This window comes from Neofelis nebulosa, chromosome 10 (assembly GCF_028018385.1).
Source record: "Neofelis nebulosa isolate mNeoNeb1 chromosome 10, mNeoNeb1.pri, whole genome shotgun sequence".
NCBI classification, from domain to species: Eukaryota; Metazoa; Chordata; class Mammalia; order Carnivora; family Felidae; genus Neofelis; species Neofelis nebulosa.
Genome location: NC_080791.1, coordinates 21,772,226 through 21,792,583, shown reverse-complemented (window position 1 = coordinate 21,792,583; position 20,358 = coordinate 21,772,226). Strand labels below are relative to the sequence as shown.

General features: G+C 55.6%; 1 protein-coding gene across 8 annotated transcripts; it reads right to left on the bottom strand.

The window, feature by feature from the left end:
- Positions 1 to 1,640: 1,640 nt before the first annotated feature.
- On the bottom strand, positions 1,641 to 19,380 carry ROBO3 (roundabout guidance receptor 3). 8 transcript variants are annotated; one of them, XM_058687165.1, is made up of 28 exons: positions 17,567 to 19,374; positions 13,824 to 14,150; positions 13,329 to 13,486; positions 12,730 to 12,850; positions 12,495 to 12,633; positions 12,067 to 12,194; positions 11,667 to 11,845; positions 10,291 to 10,462; positions 9,766 to 9,974; positions 9,468 to 9,549; positions 8,996 to 9,179; positions 8,639 to 8,805; positions 8,011 to 8,132; positions 7,595 to 7,820; positions 7,264 to 7,385; positions 6,840 to 7,011; positions 6,501 to 6,686; positions 5,693 to 5,716; positions 5,569 to 5,611; positions 5,235 to 5,374; positions 4,723 to 4,917; positions 4,403 to 4,541; positions 4,034 to 4,246; positions 3,505 to 3,656; positions 3,209 to 3,376; positions 2,882 to 3,049; positions 2,201 to 2,391; positions 1,641 to 1,891 (listed from the first exon to the last, which is right to left on the bottom strand). In XM_058687165.1, exons 1-28 carry the CDS (start codon positions 17,724 to 17,726, stop codon positions 1,880 to 1,882), a joined length of 4,299 nt encoding a protein of 1,432 aa, XP_058543148.1. In that variant the 5' UTR covers positions 17,727 to 19,374; the 3' UTR covers positions 1,641 to 1,879. The 8 variants fall into 8 exon arrangements, with proteins under 8 accessions (XP_058543148.1, XP_058543149.1, XP_058543143.1 ...); XM_058687166.1 differs by having other exon boundaries at positions 3,269 to 3,376; positions 8,996 to 9,161; positions 11,667 to 11,791; positions 17,567 to 19,373; XM_058687160.1 differs by having other exon boundaries at positions 5,569 to 5,716; positions 17,567 to 19,375.
- Between the last annotated feature and the right edge of the window lie 978 nt (positions 19,381 to 20,358).

The window sequence follows — 20,358 nt, the reverse complement described above, 5'->3', positions numbered from 1 at the left end:
AGTTGGGGCGGAACTGAGCATTCGTTGGCACTCAGGGCGTGTCACTTATTTCTGTTCTGCAATTGAGGGAAGAATTACACACGTCCATCAGATTTTCCCAGTCTGCTGGTCGTAGCAACTGGTCCTGGGAAGACACTCCTGTTTTCAGCGGTCCCGGTGCCCCACTCCCCAGAGACCAGTCCTGGATGGTTAAGAACAGGTGTTTTCTTAAAATAGACAAAAGTAGCTAGATTCCACAAAAGGTAGGACCACCTATAATGGTTGCCTAGTGAGCACCCTTCAGACAAAACAACAGCACCGAGAAATGGAGCAGGACTGACAAGCCTGAGCCACAGAAAGCGGGGCAGGTGGGGGCTGGTCTTTTTTCTAACTTGGTGGGAAAGGCAGGGGCAGGACACACACAAGCTGCAGGGGATGGTGCTCCTGCATGTGACCAGGGCCACCGGAGGACATCTTTAGGGAGGGCTGACCAGGAAGCAGGCCCTGGAAGGGGGTGATAATCCCCCCCGAAACCAAGGCAGCTCTACCTGGAGGCCACTCTGAACTCAGAGGCTGCGTGAGGCCGGGCCTGGGGGACACGGTGCTGCCTGAACTACCTTAAACCGGCCCGTCTGGTCTGGAATGTCATAATCTCAGGATGAGAAATCAGTGCTCCGATACATATCCGTTCCTCTCTATTTGCTTTTCCTTTTTTGGATTTTGTTTTTCTTTTAGTTTCCTGGTAAAATTCCTTTTGAAAACATTCCAACCCTGTTTGCCAGACCAAAGGAGAAAAAGGGATTTGTGCACACTTAGGTCAAAGTGGCAGGAGAGGTCAGAGGCCTGGGCTTGGGGTGGGGGTGGGGAGTAGTGGCCATCCCCTGAGAGCCCAGAGCAGTTCCTGAGCCTGGGGTTGAAAAAATGAGAAGGAAACAAACCACAGAAAACCAGTGAGTGGCATGGGCTGTGGGTGGGGGAGCAATGGTCACTATGGCATTCGGGGCCAATATTTTAAAAAATCCTGTGTCAGCCAAACCCATCACATTAGGGTCTCTCCTGGCCAGGAGGTATCTGTTTGCACACATCCAGGGTCAGGGAGCCTGACAAAAGCCTGTTTTCCCTTCTTGGCTGGGGTTTCCCCCATCAACTCCTTTCTATTATTTTTTTTTAATTTTTTTTAATGTTTATTTATTTTTGAGAGAGTGACAGACAGACAGAGTGTGAATGGGGGAGGGGCAGATAGAGAGGGAGACACAGAATCTGAAGTGGGCTTCAGGCTTTAAGCTATCAGCACAGAGCCTGATGCAGGACTCGAACCCACGAACCATGAGATCATGACCTGACCCAAAGTTGGATGCCTAACCGACTGAGCCACCAAGGTGCCCCAACTCCTTTTTTGTATTATTATTGTTAGGGGCATATTTCCCCCTAGAGAAGAGATAGACCCCAGAGGAGGGTGCCAAGGGAGAGCCTGGCTTAGTTGTCTGAAGGTGGGACAAGTTTCAGCTCCTTCAGGAGGCAGGCCAGGCCAGCATCTCTTAGCCCCTGTCCTCAGCTGGTGCTTTTGACAGAAGAGTTTCAAGCGAGTGCCTTTATCTACACTGTCTCACAGTCTTTCTTCCCCATGCCCCGCATGAAACCAGACAAGCAGGGCCCAGAGCTCTGAACAGACTCTTTTTATTTGTCCCTTTTACACATGAGTTTCAGGTAGAAAGAGGTGGAAAGTTTCAGGTAGGAAGAGCTGGCTCTCTGGCTTTTAAGCATCATTGCTGGGAGGGAAGAGGGCCCCCCCTGCTCCTCTCTGCTCACACCCATTTACCAGGGGGAGGGGCTCCCATCCAAGGCTCCCGGCCCAGGGACAAGCCCTTCCCCGTGGAACTCCTGATAGCCTCATCCAGGGTCATCTTGGTTCCTAGAGAGAGAAAGAGGCTAGTTTGCAAGGCCCTAGGCCCTGGCAAACAGGCTATAGGGGGGGACATGCCTCTTTTCTCCTCAGCCCTCCTCCTGAATCCACTGTCCTCTGGAGAGCCCAGGCTCCTCCTCCACATATCACCTTGTCCTCACCCTTTGTCACCTGTTCTCCAGGATCCCTCCCTTCCCCCTCACCCACTGGGTCCCCTCCTTTTTGACACTTGCTCAGAAAGCCCTTCTCTCCTTTCCTGTTTCCAATCATCCCTTGGCTCGCCCCTCCTAGTCTTCTCATCTCCCATAGTTTGCCTACCCCAGCCCCCACCTCTCCGCGTTTCCGTCCTGGTCTTTGGCTCCGGCTCCGGCTCCGGCTCCGTCCAGGGCCCCGGGAGCCTCGGGAGCTGCTGGAGCCTCTGGAGGAGTTGCTGCCAGCTGTGGAACAGGTGCTGGTGCCCTGGCCCCGGGACAGGAAGCTGGGTCGGCTGTAAGGGAGCCAGGCCTCTTCTGCAGCACAAGAGAGAAGGGCCACCAGGCCCGGGCAGAGAGCAGAATGTCACTGTTTGCCCACTGTACCACCTTGACCACAATCCCAGATCTGGAAGGAGGGTGGAGGACAGGCATAGGGCCCAGGCCCTTCTGGGGGCTGAGGAGACCTAGAACACCCAGCACATGGCCTTGACATAGCACCTGCTCAGATACCCAGAGGGAGCTCCCGGGCAGAGGGAGCCTTGGGAAAGGAGGGACAGAACACGGAGCCCCACTCTTGCCTCTTCTGGGCTTCAGTCCTGGGAAACTATACAACTTGGCAACTTCTGGGGATCTTTCCCAGAGAGAGCTACAGAGACATGTGTAGGATTTGATCAAGTGCATGAACCCCGCTGAAGACGAGGGGTGAGCTGGGTGAACATTAGTCCTTCATGGCTGTACTACACTAGCCGCCAGTCCCACCTTCTTGGGTAGGGATGACCTTCTGGCCTTTCCTGGCCCTCCTTACCATCCAGGTGGGGACCCCGCTGGGCCCCCAAGGGCCCGGCCTGCACCATTCTCCTCTCTCCACTGCGCTCCCGTTCCCGTTCCAAGGAGGACATGCTGCCTGCTGCCCTCAGCCCTACGGCCCAGCTTGCCTCTTCCTCTGGTGGCGGCAAGGGCGGCGGGGGCAAGTCTGGGGAGAGACCTGTTTTCAGCAGAGTCTCCCGCTCCTCCTGATACCAGTCTTCCTCCCACTCCTACTCCCTGGCACCAGGAGGCTGCGACTGAACAGCCCAAGATTTGGGTGCACGTGCTTCCTCCTCCAGCACCCCCCCCCCCAAGCAGAGCTCACCCTTGGTTTCCTGCCTGTTCCCCCTCCTTTCACCATCTCTCAGGCCCCTGGCACCCTCACCCCCAGGACTGTGCTCCCGTCGGTAGGGAACAGCCTTGGGTTTCCGGATTCGGGCACGGGGCACTTGAAGTGGAGGAGTCATCTCCCCAGGCACCTGCCGGGTTCTCCCTGTAGCATTAGGGGACAGGAAGAGCAGGTGAGACAGAGGATCAGGAAACAGGCTTGAGGATTAAGAAGAAAGAAGCTTCTGAAGGGTATGGAGAAGTAGGAGCAGGTTAAGGCTTCTGCAGACTCACCTGGGGCACTGCTGGCTGTACTAGGGACAGGGCTGGGGCTGAGGTGATGGGAGACTGTGGGTCCAGCACCCAGGCCAGCAGGCCTCCCTTCATGGCTACTCAGAGTGGGCTGGGATACACTGAGAGGGGAACTTGGACCAAGGGGCACCCTCCTGCAATGACATGAGGCCTCAGCATTTGTTCATGCAACAAACGCTAAGTGCCTACCATGTGCTAGACACTCAGACGAATAAGGCACAGCCTCCCCCAACAAGGCTCCCCAGCTAGTGAAGTATGAGGAGAGCCATGTCTTTGAAATGCCCAAGAAGCTTGCAGAACCAGTCCAATGGAGAAACAGTCTGAAGGGAGTGAGAGACCTTGTCAGCCTCCACGTTCCTTCCCAAATCACACTTCCACTGTGACGTGGCCATGAGACCTCTGCGTCCCAGATTCATCCATCCATCCATCCATTCATCTATCCATCCAGTCATCCACTCCATAGATATGTACCCAGGGCTTATAATGTGCAAGGCATCATATACCTCCCTACCTGGGCATCTGGTGGAGATGGGGGATGTCAGTGGGGGGCTGGGGAGGGTCAGGAGGTGAGGGGGTAAGAGTGGCTGTGGACTGCTGTCCATAGGAAGATGTGGGAGAGGGGGCTTCCCCTTGGGACGGAGGAACCAAGCACCCTCCACTGGAGCTGGGCTCTGCCAGGTGGCTCCTCTCAGGCATTGGTGGACACCACTCTTCTGGCTCTGAGCTGGGGGCAAACAGGGGTGACTGAGTAGCTTCCATACCTTCCCCTTGGCCTTCCAGTTGCCCTCTTCCCTTCCTCTCCCAGCACCTCTGCCCTCCCCCTGCAGGAGACCCTGCAGTCCCATCTGTATAGGGCATCCGCAGCAGGGCACATCCTTACCCGCCCTCCAGCTCCTCCTCAGGCCCCTCTAGGCAGCTCAGTTCACAGGAAGGGGGAGGTGGTGGCAGGGCTTCTGGCCAGTTGAGAGAGGGCATCTGCACAGGTTTTCCCAGAAGCTTTACTTTGCCTCCCCTGGCTCCTGAGGAGGGTAGGATGGGGACACACCAAGATAGGAGGCAGATGAGAAATGTCAGAAGAAAGTGCTGGGCTAGGTCCCAGAGGGGAACGGTAGAGGATATTCTTTGGGGATCCTCTGCTCAGAGCTAAAAGCGGGGGGGGGGGGGGGGGGGGGGGGCGGGTATTTGGAACCACAGTCATACCACTGTTCCCCTGGCTCCATTCTGGAGGAGCATACTGGCTCCAGGTGCCTGGATCCCCTGAGGGATTTGGGGGGAATCCCCCGTGGAAGGTCTGCAGCTCCTCCCCAGCTGGGTCAATGGTGCTGTAGACAGGACCCTCAGTCGGGGCGGCAGGACCCCGGGCCGTCTGAGCCAGGTACAAGGAGATTCCTGCTTCTGAGGAGGAGAAAGAGGGAGGCCAGGGGGGGAGGCAAGGGGCAGGGGGCAGAGACAGAAAAATAGCGGACAACAGGAGAATGGAGGGCAAAAGGAGATCCCACCGGACCAACTTCTCCCCCTTCCCAAACCTTACTTCCAAACCGGGGTGAAGGTTAGGCATGAGAGAGGCTCCCCCAACTCATATCTTCCCCAAGGACTGACCAACCTCAGGAAGACTGGCAATCCTCGGCTCCCTTCAGTTTGCCCCAGTAGGTTGAGAGGAGAGAAGGGTGTTGGGGGCCAGGTGTGCCCCTGAGAGAATTAGAACTCCTCACCATTGTAATATCTGTCATCTGGGTCAGGATTGCTGGGGCAGCAGCTTCCCCTGGGCTCCGGGGCTGAGGGGCTTCGAGATGGGTGGGGCCACGAGTCTGCTAGCCATGGGTAGGGGGCGGGGCCAAGGCCCATGGGTGGCCTGAGGGAAAGCACGTGAACGCTGGGGACTGAGAGCCAGCGAATGTAAGAGTAACCAGGAGTCCTAGGGCAGTGATGGAGAATTTGGGGGTGACAGGTGGGAGGCAGCGTGGGGAGGCACTGAGGCCTGGGGAGGAAGGAGAATAGTCTCTTGAGGGAGGGGATTATCCTTGAGAGATGAATTAAGAGGATTACCTGGAACTGGCTCCAGAGAGGCCCTCTGAGTGTGGGAAGGACACTGGGGAAGATGAGGGGGACACTGAGTGAGAGAAGGGCCCGTACTTGGGGTCTGAACCCCACTGGAGCAGAGATATCTTACCTGCAGGTGTGTAGGCAAAGGAGGCTTCCGAAAAGAAATCCATGGGAGAAAGAGGAGGGTAAATGGAGAAAGGGTCAGAAATACTCACATTCTTGTCCCCTTCTTGGCCCTGGTCCCAATTCCACCACTCAACCTGTACCCTGGACCAATTTCCTCAGAATTTCTAGGAGTGGGACTCAAGCATCAGTATTTTTCTAAAGTTCCCAAGTGATTCTTATGTGTAGCCAAGATGGGGGGGCCCCCTGATCTCAGAGACCTCTGAATCTCTCCAGATACGCCCCTTATGGGGGAGCAGCAGAAATCAAGTCGCCCCTCTCAGTGGGCCCCACCTTTCCACCCAGATCCCGCCCCACAATTTAACGTCCAGGATCCTGGCCACCCACCTGCTGCTAGGCCCCGCCTTTCAGGAAGTGAGTTTTCCCCCTCTCCAGAATTGCCCCTTCTATACAGAGACGGATGGCAAAGCCCGCTGTCTTATCGAGGCATCTTAGGGGGAAATTTTACCCCTCTCCCCAGATTCAGGTACGGGCCCCGCCGTTCCCCCAGTCCCGTCGGCTCCCTGCCCCATCTTTGCATACCCCGCCCCTCTGCAAGGGGCTGAGCTGTGGTGCGACCCCTTCCTTCTGACCCCCCCCCCCCCCCCCCCCGCCCGCTACCCTACTCACCGAGCCGTGAGCCCCTCCCGTCCCGCTCTCGGTTCCGCCCGCCTCCCTCCCTCCAGGCTCCGCCCACTCCAAGGCGCTCCTCTTGGTCTTCCCAAAGCCCAAGTGCGCCCCTCGGCCCGCGCAGGCCCCCAGGTCCCGCTCACCCGTGTAGTGACTGAGCTCCTTGCGCTGCCTCCGGCGCCGGTAGAGGACGCCGCAGAGCCCGAGGAGCAGCGCCCCGCACGCGGCGCCGCTGCCCGCGAGGAAGGCAGGCTCCCGCAGCACCCTCGCCAGCCGCTCCGCCAGCCCCGGGCCCACCTCGAGCCCAGGCTCCAATCCCGGCGGGGAAGCTGTAGGGGTCAGAGAGGTGAGGGGACTAGGGGCCTGGAAACCCGGGAGCGAGGAAGGGGTCATCCCTGACCCCGCAGGCACGGTTACACTAGGACCCCACTTCAGTTCCCCAGCGCGCCCACCCCCACCCCCACTCCCACCCCCGGACTCACGCAGTTGCACTGACACCGGGGCACTGGCCACGCCCACGCCCACGCTGGTGGCCGCCGCGACCTGGGTCCGGTAGAGAACACCGGGCAGCAGTCCCCGGAGCACCGCGGAGCGTGCCCAGCCTGCCGCAGACCGGTTGAGGTGGAAGCGACTCTCATTGCCCAGGCACCATATCTGGGGAGACGAGACCCGGGTTCAGAGAGTCTGAAATGGGATCCTGGCCTCACGTGGAAACTTGAAGCTCTGAATGGTAGAGGGGGCTTAGCCAGGCATCGTTCAGCCTAGAGGGATACTCTTGAAATCTCTCTGCTTTCCCCCAACCTCATCTCCCAACCCCAAAGCCAGTCCTGGGTTTCCTCCTCCCTAATCCTAGCCCCTAGGTCCTCCCCCTCCCTCCCCTCCCCAGTCCCTTCTCAAACCCTGTACCTGGTATTCTTTGATGATCCCATTTTGCTGGGAAGGGAGTGGAGGTTCCCAGGACACTGTGACACTGCTGTTGCCTTCACCCCCCAGGGCTACTGTCACTCCCTGGGGGGGACCACTGGGGGCTGGGCCAGGGTAGAGCATGGTGAGAAAGACACAGTCATGCCAGTTACCCTTCCTGCCCCAACCTGCCCCCTTCCAGGTTGACATCTTAGGGAAGGGAGGTATCTTTTCTTCCCACAACTCCCCTTGCTCTCCCCCTGCAAACCTTTATCCTCCCCCATTCCCTCTTTCCTGTTGTCTATTCATCAGCTCTGTGCACCACCTCCCTTACCCTCCTCAGGAATGCTTCTGGTCATGAAGGGACTTTCAGGCCCCAGCTCCTCCTGGCCTTGGGCTTGCACCTTGACCTGAATTTGGGTCCCTGGGGGGAGTCCTCTTAGCACAGTACTTTGCTGGCTTGGGGACTGTAGGTCCAGTACTGTCCAGTGTCCCCCATCAGGGCCTGCTACCTTCCAAGACACTCGGAAACCTTGCACCAGCTGGACTGGGCCATCTACCTACAGGAGACAGGACAAAGCATACCAGAAGGAGAGGTAAGGACCACACAAGTCCTCCAGGTCCTGTCCCTCCTCCACTTACCTGTCTTTCCCAGCCACTCACTTCCCACTTTCCCGTACCCATTCTTGGAGATCTCTACCACCCCCATCATCGTCCCTGCCCTTAACCTCGTCCCCATGCCACACTCACAGTCCAGGACACCTGCAAGGTCCGGGGCCCAAGGACTATGGGCTCCTGCATACGCACGGCCACTTCAGCCAGTCCCCTCTGGCCTCTCCATGGGTCCTCCACTGGCCTGGATGGGTTGCTGTCTATTGACCAAAAAGCCCACTCAGCAAGGGCCACCAAGGATAGAGTCAGACTGAAAGTGTGCTGTACAGACTGTATCCTCAGTCCTCCAGAGCACACCCCAGCATCAGGAGGGGGCTGGTCAGGGGAATAGCTTCCAGAGGTGGGCCTGTGTGTCCAGCGAATGTGAATCTACTTTCTGCATAACCACATATGTAGTCTTTAAAGACCTCAGTTCCTCATCTCTAACATGAAGATGAACTCTCCAGTGTCCCTTCTAGTCCTCATAAGCTACGTTATCTGTGGGTAAAAGGCTCAGAAGTGAGGGGCTACCAGGATGACCCAGTTTCCCTCTCTCCCCTCTTCTCTTGTCCCTAGATGAGAGGGAGGCCTGACCTACTCCAGGCTGGGCCACAGTAGAGACATGACACAGCAGAAGAGAGTGGCTGTGCTCCCGTGGTTTGGGGGGAGGCGTGCTCTGCAGCATTTCATGCCATAGCCTTGAGCCAGGGACTCTGGCCCTACTCACCCTGGGTGCGGACAGGCTCAGAGACGGGGCTGGGCTCACTGAGGCCCCAGGCTCCCACAGCTCGTACCAGGAACAGATAGATGGTGTTGGGCTGCAGACCGCTGACAGTGTGTGTCTCCAGCTGCACACCATCTGCCACTGTCCGCCACGTGTTGCCAGCTGCTTGGCTGCAACAGGAATGGGGTGACAGACTTGTCTGAGCCTGGGGACCCCTCATCCATTCTCTGTGGCCCCCTACTATCTCCTTGCCCTGGGAGAGGGAACTGGCAAAACTCTCCCCACCATAGCAAAGACCCTAAGGACATAAGATTCCCTTCTTCCAACTTTCCAGGTTTGCTTTCAACATTTTCTCCATACCTGAAGGCCTCTATCACGTAAGAGGTGACTGTGGCCCCCGCCTGCGGGTTGGGCTTCCAGGTCAGGGTAATGCTGTTCTTGGTGATCTCAGTGACCAGTGGCTGAGAGGGAGGCCCTGGAGGGGTACTGGGCTCCGTAGGGGGCTCTGATGAAACTCCCCAGTCCTCTGCAGTGAGGCGATAATCTTTCAGTAGAAGGATGGGAAAGGGACGGCACCTGCGTCACCCACCTCCTTCCCAGAGAAGCTCTGGGGCTGTGGCATTGGTAATGGTGGAGACAGGGATGTGGTTACTGAACTGACCCCTCCTCACATCTGCCTCCCAAGGGCATCACTTCTGTCAAGCTCCTCCTCAACCCCATGGCCGTGGCATTTGGAAGATAAATCAGTTCTGGGGCTCAGGGAGGTACTGAGTACCTTCAAAGCAAGTTTGGATGAAGGTGCTGGCAAAGCAAGGGGACAAACAAAACTCACCCCGCCTCCTAAGCCAGCTACTCCATGTGGCCTCCCCTGTGGAACTCTTGGCCACACAGCTGTAGAAACCCATGTCCATCTCCTGCAGGAGAGGGTAGAGGACTGGCAAACAGAGTGGATCAAGGTAGGGCAAGGGGGTGGTGGTGGGTATACAGAAGGGTGGGGAGGGCATTGTACACTTTAGACGGTCTAAGCAGAGGAGTAGAAATGGAGTTAATCCCAGAGGGTACTTCCGAGATTTGGGCATGTGGACTGTGTGGCCATTCTCGGTTACTCAGGGCCCAGGGGTGAGACTCACCTGCACCCTGGCGATGTACAGGGTACCGTTGGCCATTAGATTGAGTTGCACGTTGTCCCCCTGCAGCCACTGCCCATCCTTCTTCCACTGGATGCTAGGTTGAGGGTTCCCAGTCACTCTGCATGGCAGCCACACAGAGGAGCCAAGTGCCAGCGTCTGATTGGCTGGTCCCTGGAGGATGATGGGAGGCAGCCCGTCCAAGGAGGAGGCTGAGAGAGGAAGAACTTGGGCACCTCAGGAGAGGATCCTGGGTTCAGGAAACCAGCCCCTTGTCCTCCTTCTCTGCTCCTTCAGCCCTCCTTCCCCTGGAGATTGGAAGGGTTTCGATAACCATCTGTAGTCTCTGCCTGGAACCAGCCATCTATTACTGGCTTCTGTAGCTGATTTCCTAACTTCAAGGCCATGTGTCAGGAATACACCCCTCCCCTTGCAGACATATGATACAGAACCCAAGAAAAACAGATGTCCTTAAGCCATGATTTCCTTCCAGGCCATGGGGCCAGGCCTCTCTCCATGAGCACTTACCTGCTTTTACCTCCAACAGGGCCTTGGCCAGGGTGCTGCCGGCCACACTAACAGCCTGACACACATAGTAGCCAGCATCCCCACTCTGCACATCAGTAATGTTGAGCTGGCCTCTGGGAGAGACTGAGAAGCGCCCCTTGGGCTGAAGTGGTTGACTGGGGAAAAGCAGGACCTGTGGACAAAGCAAGGAACCGAGACAAGGAATGAACAGGCGGCTGGCAGAGAGATCCCCATTCCCATCAAACCCCCGAATTCGGAGAATCCCTAAGGTTCTAGTTCATACTGTCCCCAGCCAGTTATATGACCTTGGGCAAAATAGTTAGATTGACTCACAAAAATGTGGAAATTTTATGAGATGATATTGGGGTGCACTTCCCAGCTTTGTGATTACTAGTTGGGAAACTCTGAGCAACCTATTTAACCTTCCTGAGCCCCAGTTTCCACAAAGTTGATAGTCATGAGGATAGTCATGAGGATTAAATGATTAAACATATGAAAATCTTTTAATGCATTGTGTGATAGTTGTCAAAAACTTTCCCCTTCTTTCTGGCTTTAACATTTTACGTTACCTAGATACATGGAAGGTAGGGAAGGTGGTTGGGTCACAGGTAAATGGCACCAGGCTGATCCCCTGATGGATACCTACTCCCACCCTTACTACCACCAGCATTTTTATTCATTTAAAATACAGCAATCCCAGATGCTAGAGAAGATATTGGAAAATTGTGGCTGTGGATTTGAAATGAGGTAGTGGGAGAGCTGGTTTTCCAGGGAGGTGGAGTTAGGCAGACTTATTTTATTATACTGACCCTGCTTCCTAGGAGCAAAATGCCCACCTTTCACCTAATGGGCGGGACTCGTGTTGTAACTTCAGTTAATGTTCCTTCCTGTTGTGCAATCAGCAATTTGTTGCCGAAGATTGGAGAGGGGTGCCTGTGAGCTCCCCCTGGTGGAAGTCCCTTGTAAAATGATGAGCAAGTAATGCTGTTCGCTGAGCAGCTTTGGTACAGTACACACTTTCCAGAGCAGCATATTAAACCCCAGACCCCAGGGGTCTGGGAGAGGAGGCATCCAAGTGGATGTGCTACATCCTCAGGGCAGCCTTGCCTAAAATAGAAGGATTCTCCAAGGAATTACCATACAGGACTATTTCCTTTCACCTAAGCATATTATCAGTTGTTTTTTTTTAAAGTGTTCAGTATGTTAGCTAGCCCTTTTATATTCATTATCTTATTTGACCCACCCAAATAACCTGCAAGCGTTTCTGGGAGGACCAAAGGTAAAACAGAGAGAAGTGTGCAGAGAATACAGAAGCGGGAGGCTAAGACCCAGAGGAGAAGATTGTGGGAAGGCCCACCATGCAGCTGGCCACCTACTTGACTTCCCTCCTTCTGCCAGAAGATGGCAGGTGGGGGGTTTCCTTTGGTCTCGCATTGGAAAGCCACGCTCTCTCCAGGAGCTGCCATCTGGTCCTGGGGCTGGGTGACCAGCTGGGGAGGGACTGGGAAGGGGGAGGGGATAAAGGAACAGGGAGTCAGGGTACTCAGAAGGGAGACTGAGGGAACAGGAGAGAGAAGCCCAAGCTTGGCTTAAGTAAGAGCAGATATCCATCTCTTGTTCAAGCCTGTTCAGCTCTCTCCTTCTAGAAGTGTCAAGGGATCCCCCACCACCACCATATCTCCCATTCTGTCCTTTGTCCCTCATTCTCCTCTTCATCCCATCCTCCCTGGTCCCTCATTTCATCCCTGCTTCTGACAGTCCCAGGCCGGCCCTCACCGTGAACACTGAGGGAGCCAGATGCTTCGGCACGGCCCACGCTGTTCTCAGCCACACAGGTGTACGTCCCCTCATCGTCCGCACTCACACGCCCGATCCAAAGGCTGTGGTCACTCCGGATCTCATACCTGCTCCACTCCCCACCCCCAGAATGGGTTGGCCACAGCTAGAGACCCCTTCTCTCTCCCCCAGACAGACACCAGGATCAGGGTACGTAAAGACAAGGTAGGCCTCAACAGGGACAGAGGCTGGTACCCATGGACCCATAAAAGGAGCTGGGGACTGGAGAGGGGAGGGGCCACAGGCTCCAGGGTAACAGATTTCTCTGAGCTGTCAAGTGAGAGGGTGTCTGCCTGTCCCTTTTCTAGGGCAGGGTGTGCTCTTGAGTGGTTGGGTCTCCTTACAGGCAGGAGGAGGGGGCTTCTCACCTGCCTGTGGGTAGTTCCCCATCTTCCTTGCGCCATCTTAGACGAGGCGGGGGATCTCCTTGCACCTCACATGGGAAATCCACGGGGGCATCTGCCAGGACCACCTGATTCACAGGTCTACGCAGGAATGAGGGTCGCTCTATGGATCGGGAATGAGTGAATCATCAAGGGATCTGCACAGCTTCTTACTGCCCAGGCTGTACACCCCCATAATTCCCAAACTCCCTGTGCCTACCCAGGACCACAAGTTCGGCTGCCCCACTCTCCCGTTCTCCTGCCATGTTGGAGGCCACACACACATACATCCCTGCATCACTCTTGAGTGTATGTGACATCATCAGCTTCCCTCCACGAATCTGCAGAGTAATAATGGTAACTTTGGTCTTTTGTAACCATCAAAGTATATTTATTTATTTGATCCTCCTAGTAAACTAATGAAAACCTGTAAAGTTGACTCACTTATCAGATAAGGAATCCTTAAGTGATTTACCCAGGGTGGGGCTCAGGTCTGTGTTTGTTCCCACAGCCCAAACCACCTCCCACAAGTCCCTGGGGCATCTTGCTCCCCACCTAATTCATACCAGTTTCTTCCTATCCATCCTTAACTTATCCCTTACTTAATAGCTGCCTCTCAGCCTCTGGTCAGCTGATACCCTGACCTTAAATCTCCTGCCTTATCACATCTAAGACATTATTCCTCGCCCCTCCAAGACCCTGAGATTCACTGCTTCCTCCTTTGAGACATACCCAGCCCCCTAACCTGTGGTCCCACCTCTCATGATGGCTCTGGCCCTGGCCCTTAGTCAGATCCCTAGCCAGGGCATGCCTCCTCACCGTGATCCTTCCCTCCTCCTCCTTGAGTCTTGCACTGTCCTTCTTCCAAGACACGGAAGGCTCCGGGTGGCCACGGGGAGGCACGCATTCCATTACCGCTGGCTCCCCCACTGCCACCACCACGTTCCCAGGAGACTGCCGGAAATCATCACGGAGGACTGTAAAGAGAGACAGACAGACAAGGACAGAGACAGAGACAAAGAGACAGTGAGAATGAATGACCAGGGGAATAAACAGGAGTAACTGGGTTAAGACACAAGGCAATTGTTTTGGAGAGGACTGTATCACCGCAGACGGGAACTCTTGCCCGGGGGCCAAAATACCAGGGCCACTTCCTCCCTCCGGTCAAGGCATGGATGTTAGAGACCAAAGGTCACGGTCTCCAAAGAAGATGTTGAAGGAGCTGAGATCGGGCTGGTTCTTGATCGGATTATCTGGTGCCCTCCCGCCTCCCCTAGGCTGGGGAAGCAACCAACGGACAGTGCGGACTCTCACCTGCCACTTCTAGCGAGGCATTTCTACTAGCCGCTGCCCCCAGATAGTTGCGCGCCACGCAAGTGTAGACACCTTCGTCGGGCCGCGCGCGGCGCCCGTGAACGATGCGCGGGAAGAAGAGTGCCCCGCTGGGCAGCAGCAGGCGGTGCGCGCGCGGGTCCTCGCGCGCAGTGGCCACTCGCGCCCCATTCTTGTACCACTCGATGTTGGGCCGGGGCCGGCCCTCCGCGCGACAGGGCAGAGTGGCCGGCTCGCCTCTGGAGACCAACAGATCAGGCGGCTGCTCCACGATGCGCGGCATCGCGTCCTCCGGCTCGACCCTTGACGCTAAGAGTAGGGGTGTTGGCACAGAGCATTTAGACCGGGAAATTAGGGGAGAGATTGAGGCTCCAGAGAGAAAAATAACCACTCCTGCCCACCCTGCCCACCCTTTCTCTGTAGGGTCCATTGTCTCCTCTGGGAAGGCGCTCCCACGTTCTTGGGCTGGTGAGGACACACCTTACAAACAGGCAGATCGGTAGAGGAATCAGGACACCAACTCCTAGGCTGGCTTTCTAGGCTGCCCAAAGACAGACACTAGCCTTCTCTCTGGCCAAGTTTGAGTGACAGGGCTTCCCCTCCAGCCCACTGTTATTCAGTCTCCCACCCTCACTGGTTTTCAGATTGTCCTTGTCCCTGAAGACCTGCACCAGAGCTAACACTTGTTTCTTGGCCCTCTGCATGGCCGCGGGTCATAAAAATGGAGAATGGGGACAAGCCTGGAGTCCCTCCCTTAGGAAAGGTAAGAGGAGAGTGATCCGACTAGAGACTGGACTAGAAGGGGTTCTTAATCTGGAGCCCATGAATGGACATGGAGCCCTTCTTCTTCTTCTTTTTCATTTCTTAAAAAAAATTTTTTTTTTTATTAAGTAAACTCAATGCCCAATATGGGGCTCCAACTCACAACCTTGAGATCAAGAGTCACCTGCTCTCCCAACTGAGCCAGCCAGGTGCCCCTCTTACTGACACCCCAGACAATCATGCTTGGAAAAACCTGTAGATGGGGCGCCTGGGTGGCGCAGTCGGTTAAGCGTCCGACTTCAGCCAGGTCACGATCTCGCGGTCCGTGAGTTCGAGCCCCGCGTCAGGCTCTGGGCTGATGGCTCGGAGCCTGGAGCCTGTTTCCGATTCTGTGTCTCCCTCTCTCTCTGCCCCTCCCCCGTTCATGCTCTGTCTCTCTCTGTCCCAAAAATAAATTAAAAAACGTTGAAAAAAAAATTAAAAAAAAAAAACCTGTAGAGTCACAGGACTTGAGTGAAAACGGTAGTGAAAATGTTAGTAGTGGCTCCTTTTCTAGAGGTGCAAAGTTTTCAACAGATTATTCTACAGGTTGATCGACAGATAGAGGCTAAGAACCACTGGGAAGGGATTCCTCTCCTTCCTGTCTCATCAGATCCATTCACCTGGATGTTCTGTTCCTGCCTCTCACTTGGCCTACAGACTTCTGCTGGCTTCATCCTCTGCACTTGCCTTGGGATCCAGGATCCTGGAACCCATTAGGCTCAGACACTTCCAGCTTCTTCTGAAGTGGATTCGTAACCCATGGTGGCCAGTAGGCGCCGCTGCTGCCTCGCGTGATTTGGTGTCCTCCGATAACCAGGGACTACCCCCGCTTCTGTTCTCTACCTTCCCCTTCCCCGCCCGCGCCCCTCCCACTCTGTTCCAAAATCCGCAGGGACCTCCCTGTAGCTTCACGCTTCGTGTGGGATGGGGTTTCATTTCCCCACCCCTACCCTGAGAAGTTCTTATGGAGACTAGGCCGGAAGGAGGTTGCCCCATGCTGGTACTGTCCCGGGGAGAATTTATTTAACTGGCTAGGACCAGATTAGTGTCCCTCCTACTTAGGGAAGGGAGTAATTTTTCTCCGGTTGCTTCCTTCCAAATGGAGATCTATGCTTCTCGGTGGTCTCTTCCCCTGCACCTCGTCCCCGTCCGGTTTAGACAGACCTCCATCCTGAGCGACACTAGAGTGGTGAAGAGCTCAGGGGTCGTCCTGGAACCAAGTAGGGCTGGGATCTCAGATTTTACACTTCCTGACTGCAAGAACTTGGGCAAATTATTGAATTTGTTTGAGTCTCAGTTTATTTATTTTAAATATGGGAGTAGTGACAGGGTTGTCTTAAGATCATAATATATGTAAAGCAATTGAGGGAAGGCTCAATATATATGTCAATTCTGTGATGACTTGAGGGCTCTCCCTCCCTGGCCTACCTTAGCTTATCTTGGCTACTATAGTCTATACCTGACTCAGATTCTAACAGGCCCCAATATTCCTTTGTTCCCTGTCACAAATCATTAGAGTGTACTGGAAATAGGTTTGTTATTGCTAAGCTTTACGTTGCTTCTGTGACCCCTGGGGTACTTTTCATCTTTTCTGAATTTGTTTCCTCACTTGCAAAATGTGGCCATCAACACCTTCCCTACGTACCTCCTTACATTTTCCAGCTTGAATGAGACAGTGTATGGTGGAACCTACACCGTAAGAGCACTGGGGGAACGGAGGTGTGTCTGGGGCGTCTGTGAGAAGGGCTCTCTCTGTGCCTACCCTCCTGGGAATCTACAGCGGGTCAGGAATTTGGAGACCTCCGGCTCATTTCCGACTTTCTTCGTCCCTGCTCCCTCGTGTACATACCACACCCTTCTGGTCGGCCCTTTCCCCCTAATTCCTGTAGACACAGCTGCAGGCGCCCTTTCCCTGGAATTTCTTCCCTGTCATTCCCGGTCTCAGGAGAGGCTCAGACAGCAGCTAATGAATAGCTAATGATCATGCTAATAGGGCTCTGGGGCTCCTCCCCCAGCACCTGGAGTACCCCAGACACAAACACATGCACATTGTCTAGGTCTCCTTTACCGTCATCTTCGAGTTTCCAGGACCGTGCTGCCCCTAGATTCGAGTGGGTGGATGTCAAGGGATGGGGACTGGGGAGGAACCACGGGGGAAATCACCCGCAAAGAGGTCCGGGAAAGCGGGGGATTCCCGACACCGCCCGCAGGGGGCGCGATCGGGCCTCTCCCCAGACTCCGGGAGATCAACTCTGGCCGCCTCCCCGCCGCGCTAGGGGCGAGCGCGCTGTCTAGTCATTTATTAATCACCGTAATTAGCGGTAACGACCTCGCCGCCGGCGCAGCCAGCCCGCCGCAGTTCCGCGGGGTGGGCCGGGGTGAGTTCCACCTCTGAGGGGCAAACTTCTGAGTTTCCCTAAAACGGTCTCAGCGTCTGTCGCCCTCTGTAATAAACACACCCAACATTTTAGCTTCCTCACCCTAATCCTAAGTGAGCTCTTGGAAAACTTAGGGTCCCGAAGGAAAACTTGCTACCTGGGTGAGTCACTAAGTGGCGCGGCTTGGCTACCGCGTTCCCTCCTCTGCCCTCCCTGCAGTGCGTCCCAGCCACTCTAAGCTCCGTAGTTGCCCGTCACCAGCCACGGTTCTCCTCACTTGGGGCGGCAGTGGCGGTCGGTGGGGCAGGTGGAGAGCAACGGACTTAGCAGCCATCTCCTCCGAAGCCCTCGATCTTCCGTCGATACCTCCACTCGGGTGCTAGAAGCTCCAAATTATCCCCTGGTCCCCAATCCGGAGGAGGCGCTAGGAGGCGCCGCTTGGTCCCAGTTTTTGGGACAGGAGCTCTTTGACCTCCCCTTCCACGACGCCCTCCCACCTTACTCCATCCCTTGATCTGAGGTCCCCACGGAGCAAGGTCTTACCGTTGAAAGAGGGATCGCCGGGGGGCAGCAGGCTGTGGTTGAGCGCCGCTACCGAGGAGTTGAAGCCGAAGAGCAGGTCACTGGAGTTGGAAATGTCCCCCGCCAGGGAGTCCGCGAACAAGTTCATCTGCAGCAGTGTTTTGAGCAGGTAGCGCAGCATGGCGCGACCCAACTGGGACCGGGGCGGGGGGCTCGGGGCCCAGCCCCTGGGTCTGAGACCCGCGGGCCGGGAGCCGTAAGCCCCTCCACAGCCTCTGCGCACTGCCCCAGCCACGGTGCCGCTCTCCTGCCGGCGCGCCTGGGTACGGTGCGTGCCTCAGCGTGCCCTCCTCCTTCCCTCGTCCTTCTCTCCACCCCCCAGTGCCGGGGTCCCCCGGGAGCTGGGCGGGCGGAAAGCAGGTGCCACGCCGATCACCGCGTAATTAAGGGATTAATCCGCCTCCTTCCACCCTCCCATCCCCACCCGGATGGCCGCTAGCAGGGCCAGAGACTACTAGAGTTGCGTAGCGCGCGAGTTGGAGTCCCCGCCCCGCGCCCCGCGTCCTGGTCGGGTTCTGGACACTGCATGAGAGTTTCCCTCCTTTCTCAAAGCAGCCAAGATGAGGGGCGAGGCTCTGTCGGACTCTGCCCTTACGACTGACTTTAAAACAAGAATCCCATCTCTCTTTTAACGGCCCTTAGGCAAAAGAGCAAGAACACTCCTCTGGCTGTCAAAGCCCTGGCTTTCATTTCCTCCCAAGTTCGGGGTCTTATCGGCGCAGTGCTGGAGGCTGGGGTGGTTTGGAGCGGAAGTTGGGAGTGGGTGAGGAATAACTGCATGGCACGTCCACCCCTTTACCCCGCGGCCGCCCGTTTGGCAGCCGAGAGGCCAGGGGACAAGGTGCCGAGTCTTGAACCGGAGTCCTGCTTCAGACGCTCTAATCTACTAGTTCTTGCAGGAGGCTAAGAACAAGGATAAAACCGGAGGGGGGGGGGCGGAGCCCCAGGCTCCTAGGCATTTAACAGCTATATGCATACCTCTGGCATCGATTTGCATACTTTTGCATTACTGTGCTCTGACATTGTCTATTAAATTGTTTTACCTTCTTGAGGAGACTGAATGAATCAGGTAGTCCAGGACAAAGACAAAGAGAGCAACATTGTTTCTGTAAAGGCAAGTTCAAGAAAAGAGGAGGGGTTGATGCAAAACTCGTGCACATCCTGATAACGGTCTTTCCCACGGGGAGCAGTGGGGAGAAACCATGATCCCCTCTCCTCCGTCCAGACTGCTTCTGAATTTTCTGCAGTTCTTTTTACCTGAAGATCTAGTGCCCCACCGCCCACCCACCCGTCCACTCGCGCGTGTATACACACACACTCACTCGCTCACTTTCCTAGGCTGGAGATAGCATTGGGGTGTCAAGGGAAGAGAGACCGGGGGCTTCCTATCTGGGGTAAGGTCGTGTTGATGGCTGAGTGGTGGAGTTCTAGCTCAGTCATCAGTTTCTGTATGATGAGATCACCTTAGTGGGGTCGCTGCTTCTGACCTGGGAGGGGCTAGGTGAACAGGTCGAGATCCAGAGAGGCGTCTGCTATACGGTCGTAGAGCTCCACAGTAAGCACACTCAAGAGTTGGAGTATTCGGGCAGGCAGCGCTCCAGTGAACCGGAGACTTTGTCAAAGGATGGCAGGCTTGTCCCAAAACTCCACCCTCAATCCACACGCTGGCCCCTGTGGTCTCAAACTAACAAAGTAACAGGTGTTTAGGTACCTTCCTACCCTCTGGAGTCAGCTTTGCCCTGAATTTAGCAAAGCCGGAAGCAAAGGTGCTGGGGGTGGTGGGGGTGGTGGGGGTTGGGGCGCGGAGACAGAATTGTGGGAGGCCTCGCCCTGGGAGCTGTTCTTTCAGCACCTCCTCTGCCCGTGCTGAACTTGGGGTCTGGCGCCCCACAAATGGCTTAAATCCGAGCAGACCATGAGGCTGAAATGAGTTGGGGTAGATGAGAGAGGGGGTAGCGACACATTCTCTCTAAAGCACCAGGATACTAAAAGATGGGATATGACGCCTGTCCCTTACCCCAGGGCCAGGCTGCATTCAGGTAACATAGAATCTAAGGGATTGGTTTCCCTCACCAGAAATCAACCCGTTCAGGAATGACCAGCCCAGAAATGCGTTCTGATCCCATATATGCCAATTAGAAGACACCATCGCTCTGGACTTCAATTTCCTCATCTGTTAAGGAGAAATTGTACTACTTTCTCTGCTCTGATGCTTCAGATTTCTGGCTGGGGGCCCTCTGCTCTGCCTCCTGCTGACTGGGGTCACCCAGGTTCCATCACACCAGGGCTAAGGCAGGACAGAAATCCGGGGTCCTGGCACCTGGCCCTGCTGTGGGGCGTGGAGGGTTGCAGCAGACAGGAAACTGCATCCTGCCATGTGGCTCCTGCCCCATCCTAATCCCCTGATTTGCTCCCTGTCGGCCTCTCAGCAAACACAGCGCCTGCCAGCGTCTAGGGGCTTGTCACCCTGTTAGCGGATTTGTTCCCAGAGACGGCGCAGTTAATTGGCCCTTTATGTGGGGATCAGGGCGTATTTGCTCAGGGTTCCCTGAGCGGAGGCTGCAATTCAGCCCATGGGCGAGGCTGCTTCCTAATCCCTGTCATCCTGATTTGGAGGTTTGACAAATAGTGGGGCCACTCTCCTTTCCGGGACCTTACTGGCCTGAATCTCCCATTCCTCTTCTACACCTCACCCCTTCTTGGTACATTCTTTTTCCTATCCACACCTTTCTTCTTGTTTCTCTCTGTTCTTT

Coding starts and splice junctions, on each gene's coding strand:
- ROBO3 (XM_058687160.1), bottom strand. CDS start 17,726: ATGCTGCGCTACCTGCTCAAAACACTGCTGCAGATGAACTTGTTCGCG. Junction 11,846..12,066: donor TGGCTCCCTCAGTGTTCACG/GTGAGGGCCGGC, acceptor CTGTTCCCTCAG/TCTCCCTTCTGAGTACCCTG. Junction 4,542..4,722: donor ATGGAGCCAGGGGAACAGTG/GTATGACTGTGG, acceptor TACCCTCCTCAG/GAGCCAGGGGAGGCAAAGTA.